Source organism: Hyaena hyaena, unplaced genomic scaffold (assembly GCF_003009895.1).
Source record: "Hyaena hyaena isolate Hyena2069 unplaced genomic scaffold, ASM300989v1 scaffold_333, whole genome shotgun sequence".
In the NCBI taxonomy this organism is placed as follows: Eukaryota; Metazoa; Chordata; class Mammalia; order Carnivora; family Hyaenidae; genus Hyaena; species Hyaena hyaena.
This window is the reverse complement of record NW_024080963.1, coordinates 1,208,107-1,235,969: the sequence shown is the minus strand read 5'-3', so window position 1 is coordinate 1,235,969 and position 27,863 is coordinate 1,208,107. Positions and strand designations below refer to the sequence as shown.

The 27,863-nt window shown below is 42.6% G+C and overlaps 1 protein-coding gene across 1 annotated transcript; it reads left to right on the top strand.

Moving 5' to 3' along the window:
- Positions 1 to 1,437: 1,437 nt before the first annotated feature.
- MGST2 (microsomal glutathione S-transferase 2) lies at positions 1,438 to 27,863 on the top strand. Its single transcript, XM_039249176.1, has 5 exons — positions 1,438 to 1,601; positions 7,740 to 7,839; positions 23,132 to 23,202; positions 26,766 to 26,847; positions 27,565 to 27,863. Exons 1-5 carry the CDS (start codon positions 1,544 to 1,546, stop codon positions 27,692 to 27,694), a joined length of 441 nt encoding a protein of 146 aa, XP_039105107.1. The 5' UTR covers positions 1,438 to 1,543; the 3' UTR covers positions 27,695 to 27,863.

Here is a 27,863-nt window from a genome sequence, read left to right as displayed (position 1 = left end):
GAGGGGAAGAAGAACCAGAGAGCGAAGTGTCTAAGGGTTTGGGACTCCACTGTGTGTGTTGGGGGATTTCGTACATATTTCCAGTAGGTTTATTGTTAACTAGACAGCACAGCTTTTATTTGGTATTTCTGAAAATGCATCATTTCACTTACTTCTCACACCTTTCACTTACTTCTGTACCTTTTTAAAATGTTTATTTATGTGTGTGTGTGTGTGTGTGAGAGAGAGAGAGAGAGAAAGAGAGAGAGAGAGCAAGAGTGGGAGACAGTGGGAGAGGGCAGAGAGAGAGAGCGGGAGAGAGAATCTGAAGCAGGCTCCAAGCTGTCAGCACAGAGCCCGACGTGGGGCTCGAGCCCACAAAATATGAGATCGTGACTTGAGCAGAAGTCAGATACTTAACTGACTGAGTCATACAGGTGCCCTGGAACCTGCATCTTTAAGGAATCTGCATCTCCCCTCTTGATAGAGGGGAGGGGCTATGATACATGGATTCTGCAGAGAACCCCTAGCCATGGGCCTAAACTCTACCTGCATGATGTGGAGCATTGCTCTGACTGGCGTGATGACCATTGTGCTGTGTTTCTGATAGAAGTCAGCTTAAAACATTGCTCTACTTCTTCTGCCAAGGGCTCTCTTCCTCCTCAGAGTATAAATATATAACTTAGTTTATTATTATTATTAAAGTTTTTTTATTATTTATTTTTGAGAGAGAGAGAGAGAGCGAGCGAGCATGAGCAGGGGAGGGACAGAGAGAGAGGGAGACAAAGGATCTGAGGCAGCTCCAGGCTCTGAGCTGTCAGCACAGAGCCCGATGTGGGGCTCAAACTCACAGACCGCAAGATCATGACCTGAGCTGAAGTCAGAAGCTTAGCCAATGAGCTACTCAGGTGCCCCTATTATTATTTTTTTAAATTTATGGTCACCATGCCCATGGGGGAGTCAAAGTGAGAGTGGGAAGCAGCTTGATAACGGGGGTAGGGCACACTTGGAATCTGTTGGATTTGGGTTCAAATCCAAGGTCTGTCCTTTAATGGGGAATAAGATGAGAATCCATCTGAATTAACATTAAATCTCAGTGGGATTAAGTAAATGCTTCCATCTCTCTTCCAGCAGGCTGTGAACAAGATCTCAGCAAAGCCTTGGAGCTGGGCGAGAGAATCAAGCATCCAGAGGTCGGAAGAGGGGCAGGGGAAATTGTTTTCTAACTGGCTGAGAAGATGGGCTATTCGCAGGTGTGGCTGCTGGAGGGGCTCGCGGGGGAGGAGACCGATTTATAGACTTAGAGCCAGCTCAGGAGGCAGCTGCACTGCCAGATAGAGATCTGTGACTGGCAGATCCAGATTGACCAGCCTTCCCGATTCCTGTTCCAGGCCAAAGGTCACTCAGCCATTTGAATCGTCCTTTTTTTTTTTTTCTTCCGCTCCAGCTTTGTTTACCTTATAAGGAATGTCAACATTACAAAGTCGAAAGTGCCTGTTATCTTCCCCACGATTTCAACAAATAGTTAGTTCCGTGAACCAGAAGGGTCCGGTCGGTGTGAAAGATGGCTGGGCATTCAATCTTGCTGGCTGCTGTCTCGGTCCTGTCTGCCTGTCAACAAAGTAGGTCTTGGGCAGTGTGTGTGTGTGTGTGTGTGTGTGTGCGTGTGTGTGTGTGTGGCAGAGAGAGGGAGGTCTGGCTTTTGAGTTTCCTACTTACTTGCTGGTGCCCATAAGTGCATGGGTGCACAGTCCACTCTGGGTCATCAGCTCCTCCTTCCCTGGGGACAGATTTGGAACATTCCAAGGATTCGTTCTCCCCAGAGAGACGTTGTAGGCTTCCTGAGCCCAGCGATTCTGCATTGTTTGTGGTTCAGACCCACAGCCCAGTTCAAATGAGAACTGGGACTGGAAGTGCACTAGCTAACCTGGGAGATGTGGGCTGTAAATCTTAACTGTGGAATGTGCCAAAGGAAACACTGTATCTGCTTGTAAACCAGGGCTGCCATTTCTTGAACACTGATCTTTTAATTAATGTTTTCTTAAATAAGCTGCCGATGGCAGGTATGATTATCAGGCTTTAAAAAATCTGCAGAAACATGAGCTTCAGGTTAAGTGACGAATCTGTTTCAAAGCACCATCCCACTAGGATTATTCAATATCTCAATTGCTGGGTATGTAAAGCACATTTGCTCCTCAGGGGTCACATTTGCTCAATTCTTATCATCTTATCCATGATCACCAACTTAACATGCTAAGTGGGGAAAAGAGTCTGGGCGCTGGTGAGCAAGTCTTGGAGCCAACCACGCATATTTCTTTATTTTTCCAAGTGCGCTCCTACCAGGAAAGTGGGCAGAGGCGCAGACTGCTCAGGGTGCACAGAAAGCTCAGCTTTGGGTAAAGTCCAGACCCGCATGTCACTCCATGTCTTGCCTAACCGGTCTGTTTTAGGAGTTTATGAAACTGTTATACCATAAGACACACATTTTGTGGTTGGATTCACAGTCTCTTCTGGAGTAGTGGAGAAGAGCAGGATTTTTATCACCATCTAAAGCAGCACTTAGGTCTCAAATGCCCCTGTGCTGACCCCATGGTTCACATACCCCTATACGTGAGCACTGCCAACCCCATGTGTGCCCTCCTTCTGGCGCTGTGGGGAGCCCGGGAGCGGGCCCACAGATGCCCCAGACTGACAGAAAGGTTTCTGTTTGCTGGTGGGTGCAGGGCATTGTGGGAATTGTAGCCAGAGGTTAGGTGGGGGGTAGGGGTGGAGCGGAGAGGAACTGGGATGGTGGTGGCTGGTGGTGTTAGAAAACAGAATTGAACTGAGTAAAACGTAGAGATCTTATTAGTTTATGGGTGCCTGCGTGGCTCAGTCAGTTAAGCGTCCAGCTCAGGTCATGATCTTGCAGTTTGTGAGTTCGAGCCCCACGTCCGGCTCTGTGCTGACAGCTCAGAGCCTGGAGCCTGCTCCCAGTTCTGTGTCTCCCTCTTTCTTTGCCCCTCCCTCATTTGCACTCTCTCTCTCAATAATCAATAAACATTAAAAAAATTTTTTTTAAGGATCTTGTTGGCTTTATTCAATGAGTCCTGAATCAGGCAGCATCCCATCTAGCAGGTAGAAGGGCTCTCTGAAGAGCTGTATGAAATAAAAGACTTTTATAGGCAGAAGGGGGCAGAACAGAAAGTTGCTAGTTTGTGGTAATTTGTGGCAAAGGTCATCTTTCAGGGAATGGCAGGAGTCTGTCAGGCAGATTCCCTCTGTAGTGCTAACCACGTCATTCTGGATTGACTGGCTTAAGATACCACTTTTGGGAGAGGTTGCAACTGTAATTAAGTGAGGTGTTATGTCTCAGGTTGGTTTATGTCAGCTTAGCATAGATGACTCCATATTTTCGGCCTGTTGTCTCTTTTTTTTAACAGTGGCAGATAGGGAACATTTACTGATTGGGTGGGGGAAAGAGAAAGAGGGAAAGAAAGAGAGAGAAGACATAACTGTTCGGTTGGCATTAAGAATCAGAATTTGCTGTTTCTATGGAAGACTGATGTTTATGGAGAGGGGGCACCACATACCATGGTGGAAGCAGGTTGAGTTTTGAAGATAGACAATCCCATATCTGTCCGGTTCAGTCACTTACCAGCTGGGTGCGGCTAGCCAGGATATTCTGTCCTTCAGTGTCCTCATCAAAGAGGGCTAAGCAGGGGAGCCTGGGTGGTTCAGTTCGTTGAGTGTCCAACTTTGGCTCAGGTCATGGTCTTGCAGTTTGTGGGTTCGAGCCCCATGTTGGGCTTTGCACTGACAGCACGGTGGCCGTTTGGGATTCTGTGTCTCCTCTCTCTGCCCCTCCCCTGATAGCTCTCCCTCTTTCTCTCTCTCTCTCAAAATAAATAAATAAATAAATAAACATTAAAAAAATGAAGGTCAAACAGGACACTGGGTGAGAAGGCCCGCCAGCATCCTTGGCCTGGGGTTGGCACTCAGCACAATCAGTCCCCATCGTCACTGCTTTCCCACAGAGAGAGCTTCTGCCCGGCTGAGAGGCAGCCACACTATGGCAGGGAAGGCCGGCTGGGGCTGGGGGCTGGGGCGGGGGCTGGGTAGGAGGCATTGTGGGACAGGAGGGGTTCTCGATTCACTCTCCCTGGCACACATGTGCCCCTCTGGAGAAAGTGAGGGAGACAAGAGAGACAGGCAAAGCAAAAGGAGAGTATTCTCAAGAATTTTTCTTAACATTTATTAATTTTTGAGAGATAGAGATAGAGACAGAGCATGAGCAGGGGAGGGTCAGAGAGAGAGGAAGACACAGAATCTGAAGGAGGCACCAGGCTCTGAGCCTGACATGGGGCGTGAAGTCATGAACCACGAGATCATGACTTGAGCCAAAGTCAGATGCTTGACTGGCTGAGCCACCCAGGAGCCCCTCAGTTAGTTTTCACGTGATGTTAGGAGGGGAAAGAAAATGGAAAAGTAGCTCCATTTTTTTCTCCAGAAAAGGTAAAATAGTTTGCCCACCCACATCATGTTATCCCTGTGGTAGCCATGGTCTCTCTACGGCCCCTGACCTGAAAGAACAGAGAGGGGCTTCTCCTTGGGGCTGTGCTGGCCCAACTGAACCCTTCTTCCCGGAGCTGCAGGCAGGCTGGGTGGGGAGCATCCAAACAGCTCTGCCCTTGACTGAAGTTCTTTACCCACATTTACTGCCGTTGTAACGGCAGGTGCAACCAGGTGCTATGAAGGGCCGTGAGGAGACAGCACTTTCAAAGCTTTCGTGTACTCACAGCTTCACTTCGAAGCTCTCGGTTCTTGCACCATCACCAATGTGTAAATCAAGGAGCACACATCTTTCATGGTTCCCCTTACCAGGGGGAGCAAGAAGCCTTCCTGAGTGTTTCCTCCAAGGCTGTGGAGCAACTTAGAAACAATGGGGGCAGCGGGGTGCAGATCGGCCTGAGCCTGTAGACTTCCCCCGCCGCAGACAGACCTCCTTTCTGGCTGCAGGTGGGCCCAGGAGTGATTGGCCCCTCTGGATTTATGCTGCCGTGAGAGGATGTAGCCTGGGGTTGGAAACAGTGCCCAATCCCACATTTTCTGTATCTTCCCTGTGCTCTCTCTGCCTTCAGGGATGTCACTGCAGTTTGAATGAGAGACTCTAGTCCTAAGCATTTACACCCTTCGGACGTTCGGCTCCAGCTTTTAGATCCTGAGCAACAGTTTGTTTGTAGCAGAGGGGAATTCAGGGGGAGGGAAGAGGCCTGCTCTGTGAGGCCTTACTAACCCAGGCTCACTATTTACTGACTCGTCAGAGGGGAGATCGTATATTATATCTCCGCAGGAAATTTGTCACACCTGATCCTGTCACACAGGCTAAAAACTTGGTGTGGAAAGGAAACTAGTAAGGAAACATTAGCAAGTAGGAAATGGACATGGAGGTGTTAAAGTAAGTGAGACCAGAATGGTGTTGGAGGGAACTGTGAAGGAATTGAAACGGGAGGAAATAATCTGAAGGGAACTAATAGACCCCAGAACTAATTATGGTGTAGAAAGGGGCAACAAGGACAGAAGGTGAGAATAACTGACCAAGGAGGAAGTGTGGGTCTGACAGTGAATGAGGTTTACAGGACCGACCGTCAGATGTAAGTGACTCTGGCACCAGGGTTGGATGATCTAATGTAACACTTGTGGTTAATGAAGGCAACAAAGTCATAATCATTTTGTAGTAGGGAAACTGAGTCAGATAGGGAGCTATCATCCCTCAAGGTTTTCCTGTGACCCTCCCTCCTGGCTTTCATCATGTCCGGGGAGTTGCTGATCTGTTTTAGGTCACTGTGGCTTCATTTGCATTTCTGAGAATTTTATATAAATGAAACTATACTCTCTTATAGTTATATATATAATACGGTTATACTAGATTCTCTTCTGATCTTGCTGCTTTCATTCAGCATAATTAGTTCGAGGTTCATCTGTGTTCTTTCATGTATCAATAGTTCATTCCTTTTTTTTTTTCTTTTAAAGTTTATTCATTCATTTTGAGAGAGACAGAGACAGAGTGAGTAGGTGAGCAGGGAAGGGGCAGAGAGAGGGAGAACCCCAAGCAGGCTCCACACTGTCAGCCCAGAGCCTAACGTGGGGCTCAAACTCACGAGCTGTGTGTGAGATCATGACCTGAGCTGAAACCAAGAGTTGGACACTCAACCAACTGAACCACCCAGGCACCCCAAGAGTTCATTCCTTTTTACTGTCTATTGTATTCTATTGTATAGATATGCCACATATACCATAATTTGTTCATCCATCAACTTGTTGATCAAGACTGTGTTAGTCAGGGTTCTCAAGAGAAGCAGAACCAATATAGCAGATGCGCACACACACACACGCGCGTGCGCGAGCGCGCACACACACACACACACACACACTCACATTGAGGGATTTATCAAAAAAAATTTGGTTTATGCAATTGTGGGGGCTGGAAGCTCTGAAATTTGCAGGGTGGGCTGGAAGGCTGGAAATTCCAGCAAGAGTTGATGTTGGAGTATCGGATCTTAAGGCAATGTGGAAGCAGAATTCTTTTTCTCTCTTGCTGATGCATAGGAGCACATGTACCCCAATGTTCATAGCAGCACTCTCAACAATAGCTAAAACATGGAAAGAGCCTAAGTGTCCATCAACGGACGAATGGATCAAGAAGATGTGGTTTATCTATACCATGGAATACTACATGGCAATGAGAAACAATGAAATCTGGCCATGTGTAGCTACATGGATGGACCTTGAGGGTGTTATGCTGAGCGAAATAAGTCAGGCAGAGAAGGACGAATATCATATGTTTGCACGTATAGGAGGATTAGGAGGAACTTAACGGAGGACCATGGGGGAGAAGAAGGGGGGAAATGGTGGGGGAAAGAGAGAGAGGCAAACCATGAGAGACTCTTGAATGCTGAGAAACAAACTGAGGACTGATGGGTGTCGGGGGGGAAGGGGGAGATGGGCATGGAGGAGGGCACTTGTGGGGATGAGCACTGGGTGTTATATGGAAACCAATTTGACAATAAACTATTTGTAAAAAATAAAATAAAATAAAATGTTACTATTACTGAAGTTCTCTAAAAAAAAAAAAAAGAATTCTTTTTCTCTTTGGGTAATGTCCATCTGTTCTCTTCAGGCCTTCGACTGTTCAGATGAGGCCCACCATCTCAAGGAGAGTAATCTGCTTTACTCAGAGTCAACTGATGTAAATGTTAATCACATCCAAAAAATATCTTCACAGAAGCATCTAGACTGGTGTTTGACCAAACAGCTGGGCGCCATGGCCTAGCCTACTTGACACAAAATTAATCATCACAGAGTTGTTCCTAATTTTTGGCTATTATGAATAAAGCTGCTATGAACATTTGTGTACAAGTCTTTGTATGGACTTATGGTTTAACTTTTCGTGGGGAAATAACTAGGAGTAGAGTGACTGGCTACGCGATCTATGTATGTCTAACTAAAAGGTCCCTTCCAAATGATTTTCCAAAGTGATTATACCATTTTACATTCCTGCCAGAGTCTTTGAGAATTCTAGTTGTTTTATAGCCTCACCTGTCTTTTTTAATTGATATGGCCTGTCTTTTGAATTTTAAACATCTTAATAGGTATGCAGTGGTATCTAATTGTGGTTTAAATTTGTAATGAATTTTTGTAATGAAAAATTGTTTTTGTAATGAATAGTGATGTGCCACATTTTAATCATTTTGATCATTTTAATTCCTCTGTACTTGCAGGTTATTTTGCTTTGCATGTAGGAAAGGCAAGATTAAAATACAAAGTTACACCCCCAGCAGTCTCTGGGTCACCAGAGTTTGAGAGAATATTTCGTGCACAGTAAGTAATGCTTCCCTCTCCCTTCAGGGATTTGGGATGGCCACGTATAGACGATTCTGATCGGGGGAAAGATGTGCAAAGGAGGTATTTCATTATAACAAACCAGGGTTCACAGACATGCCCCTTCTCATGATGCTTGAAGCTTGAAGTATCTAGTAGATGGAGTCTCTACCCACCTAGATTATGAATTCAGAGGATGCATTTACAGAAAAGGCTGGGATCTTAAGAAAGACTGCTCCATATCGCTAAGCATAGCAGTTTGGTTAAAGAGCCCCTCCAGTGCCCTTAGAATTCAATAACCTCAAGCGAGATTAGCTATGACATCAATCTTCTATCTTTATTTTTCCTTTCCACTTGAAACAGAGGTGGGTCATTACCATCCTCTGCCCATGAACCATTTCCTGAAATCCAAAATGTAGAAGAATGAGAAAGCTTCCCATTTTATACATATTTGTAGTGACTTTGATCATCTTGTCTTTTCAGATCCATACAGAATGTCCTACTATAAACACCATGAGTTTAGCTGCTGCAGATGCTAGGGCTCCCTTTTTATTTCATCCCCCAAATAAGTGCTTTTAGAAACATTGTACATGTCACCATTTATATGTCATTTGGTTCTTTTGTTAACACTGTGGGATTTTTCATCTATATCATGAGTGACGTGGGCCTATAATTTTCCTTTCTTATATGATGTTTGTCTCCTTTTGATATCAAGATTATACTAATCTCATGCAATGAGTTAGAGAATTATTTTCTCAGAGAATTTTAATAAGGTTGGAAGAGTGTGTTCCTTCCAAGTTGTTAAAATTTGCCTATAAAATGATGTGAACCTGATGTTTTCCTTGTGGAACAATTTTAAACTATGGGATTTGATTTCTTTAATGATAATTGAGTTATTCAGCTTTTTATTACATCTTGAATCACTCTGGGCAAGTCATGATCCTTGAGCTGACAGCATTGTTCTCTTGTCCATCTCTTTGCTTCAACAAGGGTTGTGCAGACTATTCCCTAGGCTTGAGCATGTGGGATGAATACCACTGTTAGTAGAAGAGATAGTTTTAAGAAGTGCATAGACATGATTTTTTCAACAAAAATTTATTGTGGTAAGAATATGTAACATGAGATATATACCCTCTTAAAAAATTTAAATGTATAAAACATTACTATTACTAGAGGTACAGGGTTATACAGCACATCTCCAGAGCTTGATCTCTTACTTGACTAAAACTTTATGATTTTCAGTTACAGTGATCAACACAATGAGAAAGTCATTTCCATTTCAATTGTCTTTGAATCTTTACAATTATGTCAAGTGGGAAGTATTGGTTTGGTGCCAGGATGTCCCAACTCCAATATTTATTTTTATCAGAGTAATGCATGTATGTGGTCTGAAAGTCAAGTGAGATTACAAACCTGGAAGCAACAGATAACTTTCCTTACTGCCAGTCCATAAACACTGGCACCCTTGTGACTACTACTTTTGGTATTTACTTCCATATTTCTAAATATTATGCTTTCGCTGCTATTTATTGATTCATAATTTTTAGACATTATCAATCAGCTTCCTTTTATGGAAGAACGAATTTCATGTTTCTCTACTTCCTCTTTTCCTTACCTCTGCCCTTCAGTACATCACTTTGTTAAGTTAAACCAATAGCCAATGTTTATATTATTGTAATTATAAGTAATGTTCAAAGCTGAGTCCAATAATATACTATGATTTCCTCTCCTTCTTGTGAATTTTGTTTTACCTGGGATTAATAATTGCTTCATGTTTATTTTTTTGCTTAGTTTCATCCTCAAATCTTTAACAGAACTGAAAGTCTCCTCTTGATACACTCAAATACGTTAATCTAGTAGTGCCATCTGTTTTTTTCTTGGATCACCACCTCTATTTGAGTCTTCCTCCTTTTTTTTTTTTTTTTTTTTTGAGTCCTCCATCTTTCTGCTCCCAGCTGGAGGTTGCTCTTTACATATGCTACATGCTGTCATTGTCGGACTTTTTATCATCATCCTAGGAATGTCCCTTTTATTTTCCTGATTTGGATCGCCTGCTTCCTGGATCTTCTATTTTCCTATTTATTGGTTTTCTCTCATTTTAGTGGAATATACTCTGTGGAAGTTTCCTGAGAAAGGGTGAATAGTTGGTCAAATTTTGAGACTTTCCACTTCTAAATATGCCTTTATTCTGCCTCACAGTTGACTGATGGCTTGGTTAGGCATATCTTTCTATGTTAAAATCCTTACAATCAGAATTTTGAAAATATTCCTCTATTATTTCCTAATTTCCACTGATACTGTTGTGCTGTTCTGTGCTATTCTAATTCTTGATTTTTTTGTTTGGAAACTATGGAAGCTTTAGGATCTTCTTTTCATCCCAGTGTCCTAAGATGTTATGGTTCTATACTTGCTTGGAGGCATTTGTTTTCACTATGCTGAATCCTAAATGAGGCTTTTTCACAGCTTGAAAACTCATGTCTTTCTGTTCTGGAATTATCTAAAAATATTTTTTCCCTGATTTTCTTCTTCTTTATTTTCTCTGTTCTTTTATTCTTAAAATCTATATTAGTGGTATGTTGATCCCAAGATTGGTCATCTAGTTTTCTTTTATCTTCGGTTTTCCATCTTCTTGGACTTTTGTTCTTTCTGGGAAATTTCTTGAACTTCTGTTTACTGGTCTTTTATGTATTTTATTATGTATTTATGTATTTACTTATTTAAATCCAAGTTAGCTAACATATAATGTAATAATAATTTCAGGAATAAGATGTAGTGATTCATCACTTACATATAACACCCAGTGCTCATCCCAACAAGTGTCCTTTTAAATGCCCCTCACCCCTCTAGTCCTTCACCCCCACCCAACACCCCACCAGCAACCCTCAGTTTGTTCTCTGTATTTAAGAAACTCTTATGGTTTGTTCCCCTCTCTGTTTTTGTATTATTTTTGCTTCCCTTCCCTTATGTTCATCTGTTTTGTATCTTAAATTCCATATATGAGTGAAATCATGTGGTATTTGTCTGTCTCTGACTGACTTATTTTGCTTAGCTCTAGTTCCATCCGTGTTGTTGCAAATGGCAAGATTTCATTGTTTTTTACTGCTGAGTAATATTCCATTGTGTATATATACCACATCTTCTTTATCCATTCATCCATTGATGGGCTCTTTCCATGCTTTGGCTAGTGTTGATAGTGCTGCTATAAACATGTGCCCCTTCAAAACAGCACACCTATATCCCCTGGATGAATACCTAGTAGTGCAATTGCTGGGTCATAGGGTAGTTTTAGTTTTAAGTTTTTGAGGAACTTACATACTGTTTTCCAGAGTGGCTGCACCAGTTTGCATTCTCATCAGCAGTGCAGAAGAGATCTTCTTTCTCCTCATCCTTGCCAACATCCATTGTTGCCAGAGTTGTTAATTTTAGCCATTCTGATTGGCATGAGGTGGTATCTCATTGTGGTTTTGATTTTTATTTCCTTGATGATGAGTGATGTTGAGCATTTTTTCATGTGTCTTTTAGCCATCTGATGTATTCTTTGGAGAAGTGTTTATTTATGTCTTTTGCCCATTTCTTTACTGGATTTTTGTTTTTTTGGGTGTTGAGTTTGATAAGTTCTTTATAGGTTTTGGATACTAACCCTTTATCTGATATGTCATTTGCAAATATCTTTTCCCATTCCATTAGTTGCTTTTTAGTTTTGCTGATTGTTTCCTTTGTTGTGCAGAAGATTTTTTACCTTGATGAGATCCCAAAAGTTCATTTTTGCTTTTGTATCCTTTGCCTCTGGAGACATGTTAAATAAGAAGCTGCTGCAGCCAAGGTCAAAGACGTTGTTGCCTGTTTTGTCCTCTAGGATTTTGATGGCTTCCTATCTTACATTTAGGTCTTTCATACATTTGGGTTTATTTTTGTGTATGGTGTAAGAAAGTGGTCCAGGTTCATTCTTCTGCATGTCACTGTCAAGTTTTCCTAACACCATTTGCTGAAGAGACTGTCTTTTTTCTATTGGATATTCTTCCCTGCTTTGTCAAAGATTAGTTTCTGGGCCCATTTCTGAGTTCTCTGTTCTGTTCCATTGATCTATGTGTCTGTTTTTGTGCCAGTACTATTCTGTCTTAATGATTACAGCTTTGTAATACAGCTGAAGTCTGAAATTGTGATGCCTCCAACTTTGGTTTTGTTTTTCAAGATTGCTTTGGCTATTTGAGATCTTTTCTAGTTCCATACAAATTTTAGAATTGTTTGTTCTAGCTCTGTGAAAAATGCTGGTGGTATTTTGATAGGGATTGAATTGAATATGTAGATTGCCTTGAGTAGTATTGACATTTTAACAATATGTGTTCTTCCAATCCATGAGCATGGGATGTTTTTCTATTTTTTTGTTTCTTCTTCAATTTCTTTCATAAGCTCTCTATAGTTTTCAGTGTATAGATTATTCATCTCTTTGATTAGGTTTAATCCTACGTAGTTTATGGTTTTTGGTGCAATTGAAAATGGGATCAATTCTTTGATTTCTTTCTGTTACTTCATTATTGGTATATAGAAATGCAACCAATTTCTATACATTGATTTTATATGCTGTGACTTGCTGAATTCATGTATCCGCTCTAGCATTTTTTTGATGGAGTATTTTGTGTTGTCCATAGAGAGAGTTTCATGTTGTCTGAGAAGAGTGAAAGTTTGACTTCCTCCTTGCAGACTTGGATGCCTTTTATTTCTTTGTGTTGTCTGATTGCTTACTGATCTTTTAAAAAAGTTTCAGATATAAATTTTAATTTCTAATAATTCATTTTTATTCTTTGATCATTCTTTATTTATTGCAGCTGCTATTAAATCATCCTTTTTTGTTTTATGGATACAATTTATTCTCTTATATCAGGATTTTAATGATAATATTTTTTTAAAATTCTTTGTTTCATTTCTTTTTTTTCATTTTCTTTTTAAAAATATTTTTAAATGTTTATTTATTTTGAAAGGGAGAGACACAGCGTGAATGGGGAATGGGCAGAGAGAGAGGAAACACAGCATATGAAGTAGGCTCCAGGCTCCGAGCTGTCAGCACAGAGCCCAACGTGGGGCTCAAGCCCACGGACCAGACCACAAGATTACAGACTGAGCTGAAGTCGGACCCTTAACTGACTGAGCCACCCAGGTGCCCCTGCTTTTTTCTTTTTCTTTTTTACCATTTATTTATTTTTGAAAGACAGAGACAGAGCGTGAGCAGGGAAAGGGCAAAGAGAGAGAGAGAGAGAGAGAAGGAGACACAGAATCTGAAGCAGGCTCTAGGCTCTGAGCTGTCAGCACAGAGCCCGACATGCGATCTAACCCACGAACCACAAGATCATGACCTGTGCCGAAGTTGGACACTCAACCTGCTGAGGCACCTGGGTGTCCCATCATTTCTGTTTTTTCTGAGTTTCTTCTTATTTGTCTATTTTGTCCTTTGTGTTTCAATTTTATTTAATATTTGCCCATTTAATATTTATTGAGCACCTCTATATATCTGGCACTGTCCAGTAGCGTGGGATGTGTCAATGAAAAAATTAGACAGAGATTTTTGCCTCTTGAAGTTTACCTTATAGCCAGAAAGACAGAAAGTAAACAATAAGTAGATAATATTATAAGAAAATAATATATTATGCAAGAGGTGGTAGGTGTTAAGAAAGAAACGAAAAAGGAAAGCACTGTAAGGGGGCAGAGGAGTGGGTTGCTGGGGGTGATGAGTCAGGGGTAGGTTGCTATTTAGGGTGGCCAGTGTAGACCTCACTAAGGTGACACTTGAGCAAAAGCTTACAAAGCAGGTAAGGAGTTAGCCACATGAACACGCAGAGAAAACATTCTTGAGGCAGAAGGAATGACCACTGCAAAGACCCTAAGTTGGAATGTACCTGGTGGGTTAGCAAAGAAGTCAGCCTGGTTGAGAGAAGGAGCTGACAGAAAGTGGTAGGAGTTAAAGTCAGAAAGGTAATAGATGGATCATGTAGTGCCTTAAAGGCCATTGTAAGGACTCTGGATTTTCTCTGAGTGAAATGGAAAGTCACAAAGCGTTGAGCAGAGGAATAACATGATCTTATGTTTTATTTTATTTTTAAAGTTTTTATTTATTTATTTTGTAAGAAAGAGAGAGAAAATGAGCAAGGGAGGGGCAGACAGAGGGACAGAGGATCCAAGTAGGCTCTGTGCTGACAGCTGAGAGCCTGATGTGGGGATCAAACTCACAAACCACAAGATCATGACCTGAGCTGAAGTCAGGCACTTAACCGACTGAGACACCCAGACACCCAGACACCCACGATCTTATACTTTAAAAGGATCACTTGGTCTGCTTTGCCGAGAACAGTCTATATGGAGGCATTGGTAGAAGCAGAGAATTACCAGTTAGGAGGCTAACTTGAACCAGGGATGTAGCAGTAGAGATGGTGAGACATGGTCAGATGCTGGATATGTTTTGAGGGTAGAGCCAAGAGAATTTCCTGGCATAGTAAATATGGCCTGTGAGAAGCGTCAAGAATGACCTTAGATTATTGGTCTGAGCATCCTGGGAGAGATGAGAGAGACAACCGAGAGAGACAACAGAGAGAAGGCAGTGGGAAGAGCAGTTCTGGGGGGAAGACCAGGAGGTTCCTTTTGACATGTTGTGTCTGAGATGTGACTTATGCTACAGCTAAGGAGAGACTGTAAGCATTGTCATCCACTAAGCTACTCAGATCGTTTGTTGTTGCATCATAAACTGCCTTGTACATAGTTTACACATCTAAGTAGAGAGAAGCAGGCAGGTGGGTATAAATATCTGCATTTCAGCAGAGAGATAGGAGCTGGAAATATAAATTCAAGAGTCATTGGCCATTGCCACACAAAGATGATGTAGAGCCATGAGACTGGAAGAAATGTTTTTCAATTTTTTTAGACGAAATTTTTAAGGGAGTGGGTGTAGCCAAAGGAGAAGGGAGAGTAGAGGAGCAGGGACTGAACCAAACGTAGAGGTCAAGAAGACAAGGGTCCAGCAAAGAGATCTGAGCAAAAGAGACCTTAGAAGCTTTACTCAAATGTCAAGCGGTTCTTGATTGGCCATCTGTACAAATTTAAAGAGCATCGGAAGATGATGGGGCTCTGTGTGCATGGATGGGGCTCAGTAGAGAGGGCTGCTTCTAAAGGGTGATTGATCGGGAGCAGCTTTCTTTTGTAGAGCCCCAAATGCCAGTATCTTTAGGTTATTTTTCTGGGACCACTTGGTTTCTCTAGAGAAAACCCTTAAGCCTGCTGTGGGGGCAGGCCAGGATGTGTGGGGAGGATGGGTAAATAGGTCTCACTTCTAGAAACCTGAAAGTGTGGGGGGTGAAGGAAGGAAGGTTCTTCCACTGTGTAGTATTTAGGGTCATGTGGTTTTCAGTACAAGATTTTATCCCCATCCCCCATTGTTCCTAGACCCCACGAGATTCTCTGGTTTGAGTTCATCTCCTGTGATGGGATAGTAGGGGTGGGGATCAGAGGTGGGGGAGAGCTAAAGCACTCCTTATTGTAGTCTGTCAACTGTACAACAACAAGCAGTATGTTAGTCTTCCTTGGACCTTCCTTGTGCAGCTGTTAGGCTTCATCTGTCTGTGCTCTGTCAGCTTAGCACCGTTCCCTTGAGTGCTGTCCTTCTTCAGAAATTTGCTAATGTCTCTCTTCCACTGCTGTGTCTACTCCCATTCTCCTTGTTCTTGACTTTGTATCTATTTTTTCCCTTTCCTGGCATTTTAGTGAGGTTTCAGGAGGGAGAAGAAATAAACATGGGTTCAATCTGTCACGTTTAGCAGGGAGTCCCTGTGATGTGTTCTCGACACTTCTAGAACATCCATCCTGTTTGACAGAGGGAGGGTCTTGTGCTCAGAGCCTTCAGCAATCAACAGCATCTAATGAGAACTTGGCAAATTGGGTTCTCATGGGACTTATTTTTATACTTTTTCTTTATTTAGAAAGTGATATTCTTTTTTTACTCATAAAATGGCATTCTCCCTAATTTAAGGGGAAAACATAGTTGACTTATAGAAAGATAGTAAGTGGTATACGGAGACGTTAAAATGTTGACAGTGATGTATTAATGCTTGAAGTTTGGGAGACACTGTTCTATTTATAAAAATCATCACAGGAGGAAATTCCACATCTTCCCACTTTGTCTTCTGTCATCTGAGAACATTCTGTTGGGAAGTGTTGGGCTTCCAGCATGCTAAATCCTCAGGCCACTTCTGGTTCTGTTTGTTCTTATACTTTCCACAAATTTGATTTCTTTCAGGTTATTCCTTTCTCCCTTCTCTTCTATAGCTGGACACAATTTCCAAAAATTTCTCTTAAATTGCTGTTTATAAAAAAGTATACATACCTAATTTCCTTGTTAGAAGTGTTTTGTTTGTTCTGTTTGATTAATCATGGCAGAACGAAGAGGAGTTAAAAAATAATAGCCAATGATTGAGGCAGAAGGAGTGAATCTGGAGTCATAAAATACCTTCAAGAGTACAGTAGTAATTGTCCTGGGTTTCTCTGAAGGGTGAGTGGGGATGGCCCTACTCACTCTCCTGAATTTCTTCTTAGATATTCCATAGCACCAGCCCAAGTTCTTGCTTTAGGTTCTAAGGTTTAGGTAAATCAGGCCAAAGAAGATTAAATTCATTGCTAGTGAAGCCATTTTGATTTTATCTGAGGCAGTTAGGACAGGATCCCCTGGGATAACCAGGTCATTCCAAAGCCTACTTGGCTATTCTTGTCTTCAAGGGTAGGTTTCCTTGAGCTCTGCAAATCCCTGAGGGAAAATGTACTTTCTTTTCTGGCTCTTCTGGACCAAAGCATTGAGTCCTTCAGCCTCCCTTGAAGGTTTTACGACCTTGACTATACCAGAAATGCTGTCTTTTCCTTTATTCTTTTTTCCTGCTGCTTTGCCCTAAGTATGGCCAAGAAACTTGGTGTTAGGGCTAATCCTATCCCTAAGTGGAATCTGACGTCTTATAACAATCACTTCAAGGTCCCTCTCACCACCCTGGAAGCATCTATTTCCTGTCTCAACATCATCTAAGGTTGAATATTCATTTGCCAAGCAGAGATGATGATTCTGGGGCTCAGTTTACCCATGTTCCAAGTCCCAGAGCCTCTTCTTTAGAGTTCCCCACCAATTTCCTCTTCTCTTCCTACAGGGAGGAACTTAGAGATGACTCTCTCTAGAGTTTTGCAGTCTTTGGCCAGAATACATTTTTAAAGTTGTGAACAAAGCAACTATAGTTTCAACAAGGGCCATTCTTTCTTGTTATCACTAAGCTTAGAGAATTCTATCTGGTCTAATTTGAGTACCTTGATCCCTTTAGATTGAAGGCTTTTATAAATCTAAAAAGTAGATCCAAGTAATACCTTGAACTTGTGGCAATTTAAGAACATTCCCTCTGATTCTATTCTCACCAGAAGAGAAGAATAGCTGCTAATGACCCCACTCTTTTTCATACAGTTGGGAGTCATTATCTTCATTATCTTTCATCTTCTATATTTTGAGGCTAGGTAGTAATAATTCTTCAGCTTTCCCCCCCAATTATGAAAAAATTTTGGTTGTTCTCTTTAGACTAAAATTTTTCATATTATTTCTAAACCTGAAGCCTAGAAGTATGTGCAGTGTCCCAAAATGGTTTCATTAGTGCTGGGTAAAATAGAAGAATTTCCTCTTACTTAGTTCTTTTAAATTTTTTTAATGTTTATTTATTTTTGGGAGAGAGAGAGAGAGTGAGACAGAATGGAGTGGGGGTAGGGAAGAGAGAAGGAGACACAGAATCCAAAGCAGGCTCTAGGCTCTGAGCCATCAGCACAGAGCCTGATGCAGGGCTTGAACCCACGAACTGCGAGATCATGACCTGATGAAGTTGAACTGAGCCACCCAGGCGCCCCCCTTTAAAAAAATTTTTTTTAAATGTTTATTTTTGAGAGATAGTGAGACAGAGTGGAATGGGGGTAGGGCAGAGAAAGGGAGACACAGAATCCAAAGCAGGCTCCAAGCTCTGAGCCATCAGCACAGAGCCCAAACACGGGGCTCAAACCCACATCCTCTTACTTAGCTCTTTTAATGCATCCTTATTTGTTTAGTATTGAATTACTCATTTCCTGTTCCAGAATTAGCCTGTCACAAGTAAACCTAGTCATGAATCTGAGTACTCTTTAGAATCATTACCCTCTTCTTACTCTACTAGAGCTGTAAATTTTGTTATTGTTGTTACTGGCGCTTTTTCACTTACTTTTTATAGTCGTTTAGAATTCAAATCCTGAAATTTTGAAATTAAAACTTGTGGCTCTAATGTATGTCTAAAACCTATGGAGAAAGGAAAATTCACAAAGGAAAATTTTCAGGTATTCTGCAACACTGGGATTACAGTATTTTGAGTCACCTACTTTTGTAGTAGGTTATTACAATAACAAATAAGTTAAATAAAAGAGAGACAGTAAACACATCCCCATTTTCTATTACAAGTTACCCATCTTAGATATTGGCTGAATTCATAAGATATATTTATCCACTGAATTAGAAAGGGGCAGGGACCCCCAAGGCTGGACAAGGACTCTAGATGATGAGTTCTTCATCCTCCTCCACCTAATCCAAACCGCCTGTATTAGTCAGGTTGGGCTGCTATAACAAAATAACAGATTGGGTGGCTTAAACAACGCACATTTGTTTTATCACACTTCTGGAGGCCGGGCGATCATGACCTTGATCTAAGATCAGGGTTCTGGCTGCTTGGATTTCTGCTGAGAGCTGTCTTCTCTCGGCTCACAGATGGCTGCCTTCTTGCTGTGTCCGCACTTGACCTTTCCTTGGTGTGTGCATGCAAGGACAGAGAAGGGGCTGGGCAGGGCGAGTCCGGCGGCTGTCAAAGAGCTCTCTGGTGTCTCTTCTTGTAAGGACACCAATGCCGTTAGATCAGGGTCCCACGCTTCTGACCTCATTTTAGCCTTGATGACTTCCTTACTCCGCCTATAGCCACACTGGAGGTTAGACCTTCAACATATGAATTTTGAGGGACACAAACATTCATGCCACCACCAAGTAGCTCTGCACACACGCCGGACAAGCCTCCGGTAGTGGGAGGATGAGGCGCAGCAGGAGTTTGGCTGAGCTGCGAGCCTCACTCCCTCATCTGCTCATCCCACTGCTTACCAGCGGCACCACTGTAGTGGTGGTTAGATTCCTGCCCTCCTGCTGTCAGTGGCAAATGTCCGCTGGTGATCCCGCACGAGGGTTGCTTGACAAGGAGCAATTTAGACAGTTACGAATCTATATAGAAAGATTAACTTCAGCACCTTTCCTCCCAGAGCCTTTTCTGAGCATATTAACCTGTTGCTCTGACCCTCAGCCAGCGTTAATAATTGAAAGGACTTTGCGGGGTCGGAAGGCAGCAGACCGGGGCCGGGTCATCTGGTAATAGTGTGAGCCGCTGATGGCGGTGTGCAGCCCGCTGCTTCAGAATAAGTCACCCAAACAAACAGAGAAAGAGAAATGAGCAAACAAAAACTTGAAAGCGGAAAACCTCCTAAGAAGCCTCCTTTAAGTTGCCTTGTCTGTTTTTATTTTTTTAAAGATGTCATAGCATTGGAAGCGTACTATAGTTAATTAAGATTTTTCCCTTCAGCGCATGGTTCAGATTTTCTATGAACAAGATTGGAAGACACAGTGTCCTGTTGTGTGTTTAAATCTACCAAATAGCAGAGATATTCACGAGTGTTTTAGGTCAGAGGTCTCCCCAATGACATGTACGTGCTGAGGGTGAACCAAGCAATCCGCCAGGAGCGTGAAGAAATTTTGGAGCTTCTATTTATATTTGCTCTTAAAACCTCATTATTTTGTGCGTGTTTTCTAGTGTATATGATATACTTTTCCAGTTGATTGTATTTGCTGTGCTAAATGGATCAGCCCCATAATCCCAGTGGTTTAACACAATGGAAGTTTATGTTCTGGTCACGTAGTGTCCCACGTGGGTGTTCCTGGTTGAGTGGCCTTCCCCGTGGTCAGTTAGAGGCCTGAGCTCTGTCCGTCTCAGGGGTCTGTCCCCATCCCTGTCCTCAGAGTTCTCTCCACTCAACCAGGTGTGGGGGAGGGGAGCTGGGCACACCAGCCTCTGAACCATTTGACTCAGACGGACATATTTCACTCTCTCTTTCCATGGGCAAGAAGTAGCCGCACCAAAATCCAGGAAGGCCAGGCAGCTGCCGTACAGCAGCAACCCCACACCATCTTTGTTGTACAGTAGGACTTTTTTTTTCTTATATGGGGTTATGCAACCACGAGAACTATACAATCAAAAACAATCAGAGACTAGCATTTTAGGAACTGCTAGATTTGGCTGTCAGGCCAAAGTGTGGTTCTTTTTTCAAAATGAGCTGGACTTAGCAGCACACTTAATGACTGAGACAGAGTCAAACGGTACTTAGTTGGGGACTGCCCTGGCTACTGCCAGCCCTCGGGTCCAAGAGGGACCCTGCGGCGGCCACATGTCCTGAGCTCCAGGATCCCTTGGAGTTGGGTCGGGGATGACCCATGGGGGATTCCAGCAGCTTGAACTATGCCATCTCCACAGGCTCCTTCAGGTCATTCTTTAGGGTGACTCGCTCTTTTCGGTTTTCCTGGGGCTTTCCTGGTTTTAGCACTTCAAGTTCTGTGTCCCAGGGCACTCTCCGTTCTAGGCAGACCAGGACAGCTTACCCGGAACTGTCTTGGTTATAGAGTTCAAAGTCCCATATTCTCAAAATCTGCTCAGTCTAGGACAAACTAGGATGATTCGTCGCCCTACTGTCTTTCTAGCTGCTTCCTTCTCTTATTGCCCCTGGGTAGAATTTGAGGCACATGGTGACACTTGCCTATAACAAAGGAGAAGCTTCTCCATAATCATTTTATGGGCAATCTAAATATCAAAAGAGCACAAGATTACTGAGCAAAGAGGGCTGTAACCAGGGACTAGGTAGATAGACTCGTTTCCCTCAGTGTGGACATGTAGGAACAAGGAGAGCCCATCCGTGGTCATAATCAGCTAGACCCTCTCTTCCCACATAAAGCGAAATGGACACAGTGGCTGCCAGCTGTTTTCTGTCCTATTTGGAGATTTTTTCTGAGGATCTCCTATAGTAAGAGGACAGACTATGTCTGCCTTCATGTCCAGAAGAAACCAGAAATCATTCTCATTTTGGTTTTCTTGTCAACGGAACTGTAATTAGTCACTGATAAGGTTGTTAAGAACAGGCTTTCAGTTTGGTCCCCTTGAGTTAAACAACGTTCGTGGACAGCTCACTGTGAACAGCCATCTTGGGACATATCCGGGCGTGAACCACTTAACTGCGGTGGCAGAAAGACCCGGCCACCTGCTGGAGGAGGGTGGAAGAGGTCGTAAGGAACAGGTAGACTGGGATGCAAGGTTTTTCAAGGCCAGGAAATACCTGGTCTTCACAGCATGCAGCTGCAGAGAAGACGATCCGCAAATAGCAGGGCCCCGGGGCTAGCCATCAGAGAATTATTTTCAATCTGTTAGATGATATTAAGAAATGAACAAAGCCTCATTTCAGAAGGACTAGGGCTTAAGGCAGGTCAACAAAAGAGGGGCCAGGGGAAGAGTGGAATGAGCACAGCTAAGACGCTAGGTCAAGCAAGCGAGACCAACAATGACTAACTGCTTATAGGGGACAAAGAGACTCTTTTGGGGGCTGAACTGCCCAAATACTCCAGGCTGTGCCCTCAGGGAGCATAAATGCAGTTAGATTTACACCCTTGCCTGAACCTCAATGGTTTCTAATCACCCCTGTTCACCCAGGACCTCAGAACCCCCTCCCGCTGTGTTCTGGGTTACTTCCCAGAGCCCCAAGGGGATATGCACAGGGTCAGAGACCCTGCTGGTAGGTATTTTAAGGGAGGGATTGTGCCACTGTCTTGCTAGAGTCCTTCCCCAAATCCTGTGGATGCAAGCCCCATTAGCATTCAGAGCTAAGTGTTTTGGGGACCCAGCCCTCAAGTGGAAGTCTTAGAAGTCTGAGTGCTCTATGTGTGGTCCTCCGGGAGAAGCTAGGAGTTGAGTACTCCCTCCTGGTGATGTGGCACTGTGCTGGGGGAGGAGTTTATGGCAGGAGCCTGTTTCCATCTTTCCTACCTACTTTAGTGTGGGTATTTTCCCTACACTGTCCGTAGGAGTCACAACTGGTTTCTGGATTTCTTGCAGAGGGAATTGCTCTGTGTGGCTGTGCCATCGGCGTATCTGTGGGAGGAGGGAAGCTCAGGAGCAACCTATGTCGCCATCTTGGTAGCAAAAGCAAAACAAAAGAACTTAGCCACTCATGGTGACCTTGGCTAGAAGATGCAGGTCTTTAAGAACAGGTATCAACTATTTCTAGGTCAATTGCCTCATAACCTTAAATACTCAAGGTTTAAGGAACAATGTGGTATCATTTCTAATTCTGTCTAATTATGCTGCTTCCATCAGGATCAACTCGAGACCTCATTACGAATTACATTAAAGTTCTTTTTGGTTGTGATATTATCAGCAAGGAGCACAGCCAACCTAACCAAGATCACTTGGGGGCGTAGCACAGGAAGGATGAATATATCTTTCCCTTTGCTAGGTGCAGATGAAATTAGAGTTCCCAGAGAACTATTCCTTTTTGCTTAAAATAGTATCAAAATTTCCATACACCTCTTCTATGAATAGAGGCAATTTGACTTGACATTAGAATGGAGCTTTGGAATCTGGCAACGACATAATCCCTTTGATTCTCTTTAAGGCATCAGCCAGCTTGTGCTCTCAAGACTTAGTTTATTCCTCCTTAAAATGGGAATGAAAAATACTCACTGACTCAGGAGATTTTACGGGAATTATTTAAAACCATTTTTTAACTGCTGAGTAACTCAATGAGAAAGCAATGAATGTATAGGAATTTTGGAAACAAATATGATTAACATAAATTGCGTTATTTTCTGGGTTCTTTAGATAAGATACAGAATGAATTTTAGCCTTAGAATCAGGATCATCTCAAGGTCTGTCTTTTGGAAAAGAGGTACAATTCATTTCTACTACTGGTGGCTTACCTGTAGGAGAGTGATTCTCAGCCCTGATCTGAGATTTAAATAATGTTTGAGTCTCACCTTGGAAGATTCATTTTATATGGAAAGGCATCTAAGCTTTTTATGTAATACTTACATATTTTTATAAGCAGAGATTAGACATTTACTTCCAGATGAAAACTTAATGCTTTGGTTTGTATAGTTTTCTCATAATATAACCCGTGTCTTTATTTTTTCCTGCAGACAAAACTGTGTGGAGTTTTACCCCATATTTCTGATTACACTGTGGATGGCTGGATGGTATTTCAATCAAGGTAATTTTAAAATACAGTCAAGTCTGTTCTAATGATGACCATGGTTTGTAGAACCATTAAGGAACAGACGTGTAACCATACATTTTCTGATCCTAGAAACTGTTTTAAACAAAAGAAGCCAGGTCTGTGTGCATCAAAGAGCACTTGTTCTACAAATAAGTTAATTTTGGGGGTGCCTGGGTGGCTTAGTTGGTTAAGTGTCTGACTTCGGCCCAGGTCATGATCTCACAGTTTGTGAGTTTGAGCCCCGTGTTGGGCTCTGTGCTGACAGTTCAGGGTCTGGAGCTTGCTTTGGATTCTGTGTCTCTGTCTCTCTCTGCCCTTCCTCCGCTCATACTTTGTCTCTCTTTCTCTCTCAAAAATAAACATTAAAAAAAAAGATGAATTAATTTTGGCTTCATTTTAATTTAATTCAGTGACTAAAAATTTTTTTGAAACAAACTGTATGCTGGGCACTCCCAAATGAAAATGACATGAGCTTTGTTTTCAAATCTGATTCCTTAATTCTAGTTTACCTGCAACAATTCACCCTAATTATTATAGCTATAATTTACTGAGCACTTACTATGTTCCAGCAACTGTTTTAAATTAAAAAAATTATATATATATATACATATATATATATATATATATATATATATGAGAGAGAGAGGAGAGAGATTAGGGAGGGACAGAGGGAGAGGTAGAGAGAGAAAATCTTAGCAGGCTCCATGCCCAGTGTGGAGCTCAATGCGGGGCTTGATCTCACGACTGTGAGATCAGGACGTGAGCTGAAATCAAGAATCAGATGCTTAACCAAGTGAGCTACTCGGGCACTCCTGTTTGAAATTTTTATACACATCCTACTTTCAGACGGGGAGACTGAATCACAGATAATGTGCCCAACCTACCATTTATCAGTGTAGGAGAAGATTGCCTTTCAAGTACAAGCAGGGTCTATAGGTATTCCTGATAACCCAGGTACCTTTTCTTGAGTTCAAGAGGATGTTGTCCTGTATGTGGCAAGTCTACAGACATCCACTTCCTGTTTGGCTGCGGCTACCCCTGGCGAGCTGAAGGCTTAACCCAAACTCTGCCTGTTTCTTTAACGGGGTCAAGCAGCCCCGGCTACCTTAGTTGGAGAAACCCAATCTCTTTTGCCTGCTCTTTGCCTCGCTTGGGCCTGACACTTGGTTGCTAAGATGTCAATAAACACAAATCCGGTTGCTTTCAAAGGCAACCCCATCACTGTCTTGTACTTTTTACTGTCAACTGAGGAACTCCAGATAAAATGTCCTCTAGAGGAAGGCTTCTTAACTTCATTCCTGCTCACATATTTTGTCCCCTAAGGGCATGAATGAAGGCGGTTGTTCCCTGTCAGGTAAGACTGCCTTAACAACTAATAAGAAAAGTGCCTTTGATAATGGGACTCTGTCTCTTGCTATTTGACCCTTTGGATTTCACTGGAATGGGCTGAATGGGGCCCACTGTCAGAAGAGGGTTTTCTGTCGTAATTTTCTTTTCGTTCTCTCTCATGAAAAGTTAAGTTGCCTATTGATTGCCCTGAATAGTTCTCATTGGCTTCCGTGGGAGTTAGGTCGTTGGATGGGGGGCTTAACTGTAGCCTGCTCAGGATCTCTGCACTTCCTCCCTCACATGCCAGGGGGCCCTACCCCCTCTCTTCTCAGCTGTTTGCTTGGCCCCCTCCGTCTTACCCACAGGCCCCTTCAGGGAGGCCTTCCCTGACTCCTTTCCAGAGGTGGCCTCCTCTGTCCTCCCCCCAACCTCCCACTGTCCCATCCATCCCACTTCATGTCCTTCTCAATGCTTTCAAGTCTGCGATATTCTTCTAACTTTTCTCCTTGTTGTCTGTCTTTGCTGATAAACTCCATAAAGGTAGGAAGCTTGTATCCATTTCACTGCTCACCCCGATCCTTAGAATAATACCTGGTATAGGGTCGAAACTAAAGAAAATCTTTGTGATCTAATAAATTAAGGAATTCAATTTTATCCAGGATAGCAGAGCCTCACAGACAGACTCCAAGTGTGTAAGAGGGCTCTGGCTATTTGCATCTGTTAGGTGCTGAGGAAGATAGAGAAGGTCCCTGATTGTAAGGAAGATATTGATATTTTCTGTTAGACCAGATGACAGATCATGCCACACTTCACATTTCTTTTAGGTAAAATTTATGTACCATATGGTGAAATGCACAAATTACACATGTATCGTTCAATGAGTTTTAACACATGTGTACCCATCAAGACGCAGGACATGACAACCACCCAGAAAGGTTTCTTATGTCCCTCCGCATCAGGCACTTTCAGAGGCAAACACTGTTCTGGTCTCTTTCATCATAGTTTAGTTTGGCTCATTCTAGAGCTTTCCATAATTGGAATCATACAGTGTGTACTCTTGTGCAATGCTTCATTCACTCAGCAAAATGTTGAGACTCACCATGTCGTTGCAAGTATCTGTGTCTTTTCACTGATGAGTGGTATTCTGTAGTACGATTATCTCCATTTGGTTATCCATTCTACTGTTGGTAGGTGTCTGGGCTCTTTCCAAATTTAAGCTATTATGAATAAGCTGCAATGAACCTTCTGTACAAGTCTTTTTATGGAAATGTGCTTTCATTCCTTTTGGGTAAATACATAGGGATGGAATTGCTGGGTAAAAAGTATATTTAGCTTCATAAGTAACTGCCAGACCTTTTCCCAAAGTGGCTGTACTCCCACCAATAACGTATGAGGATTCCAATATCACCAACATTTTGTGTTGTTGTGTTGTTTAAATTTTAGCGATTCTAGTGGGTATGCATCTAATTGTGGGTTTTTTTTGGTTATTGTTTTTAAATTTTTTAAAATGTTAATCTATTTTTGAGAGAGATAGAGAGACAGAGTGTAAGCAGGGGAGGGGCAGAGAGAAAGACACACGCACAGAATCCAAAGCAGGCTCTAGGCTCCAAGCTGTCAGAACACAGCCCAATGAGGGGCTCAAACTCATGAACTGTGAGATCATGAACTGAGCTGAAGTTGGACACTTAACTGACTAAGCCACCTGGGTGCTCCTCTATTTGTGTTTTTAAAAAAATTTTTTTAAAAATGTTTTATTTATTTTTGAGAGAGAGAGAGAGCGCAAGCAGGGGAGGGTCGGAGAGAGAGGGAGACACAAAATCCGAAGAGAGGCTCCAGGCTCTCAGCTGTCAGCACAGATGCAGGCCTTGAACCCACGAATCTTGAGATCATGACTTGAGCCGAAGTCGGATGCTTAACTGACTAAGCCACACAGGCGCCCCAATATTTGTGGTTTTAGGAAGCAGTTTGCTGATATTGAATAATGTTGAATACTGAAAAAACTCTCATGTGCTTATTGGTACATTTGTTTATCTTCCTGTATGAATTGTCTATTCAAATATTTTGCCCATTAAAAAATTAATTTGTTTTCCTTTTATGATTGAATTGCCAGAGATCTGTACATAATTTGGACACATACATGTGTGCGAGGTATTTTTTTTCTGTTTTCATCCTGCATTTTGAGAGACTGCCATCATTTCCTGTATCTTCTCTATTTTTTCTCTATACAGTTTTTGCTACCTGTCTAGGTCTGGTGTACGTATATGCCCGTCACCAATATTTCTGGGGATATTCAGAAGCAGCTAAAAAAAGGTAAGGAGAACCTGAGGATTGGGTGCTTAGGCAAACAGTAGCATAATGGAGTCTGAATTAGCCTCCTGTTCCTGAGAAAATTAGTAAGCCTGACGGTTATGTTCGCAAAAGTCACCTGTGTTGTCTGAGACCATTCTCACCAGGCCGTGACCACCTGGGTGCCTGGTGGGAACATCAAATACAAAGTGTGCATTGAATATACACTTGTGGCCACCACATTTAAATTTTTTTAAAAAATTTTAATGTTGATTTGTTTTTGAGAGAGACGGAGAGCAAGTGGGGGAGGGACAGAGAGAGAGGGAGACACAGCATCTGAAGCAGGCTCCAGGCTCTGAGCTCTCAGCACAGAGCCAGATGCAGGGCTCGAACACATGAACTGAGAGATCATGACCTGAGCTGAAGGTGGATTCTTAACCAAGTGAGCTACCCAGACACCTCAAGCTGCCACACTTTAAATCCTTGCAAAAACTGTGCACTATCTCCAAAAAGTTGCAAAGGAAATAATTCGGCCCGGTCTTGATAATCCTTTGAATGCTCAAAGGAGCCAATTAACCTCTGTGCCTAAGCATCGCCTTTAATTTATGCGATGAATCAAAATTTTCAAACAGCAAAGACATGGAAGTTCTGGGCGGTGTCCACATTGAGCGCCAGCCTCCGGACGCCTCCCTTCGTCACTGTAGCTTCTTGTCACTTGTCTGCCTCCTGTCCCTCCTGCAGGATCACCGGGTTCCGGCTGAGTCTGGGGGTTCTGGCCTTGCTCACAGTCCTGGGCGCCCTGGGGATTGCAAACAGCTTTCTGGATGAATACCTGGACCTCAATGTCGCCAAGAAACTGAGACACTTCTAACGTCCCCCTCTCCCTTTGCCCAAATGCTTGCGGAAGCTGTTTCCACCGTGAAGGTTATATGGAGTCACTAATTCAATTTTTAAAAAGAAAAGTCTTTCTTTTGTTTTTCTTGAAATGGCTTTGTAGGAACATACCCGTTAGAGAATACATTGCCTGTTTAAGAAGTGAA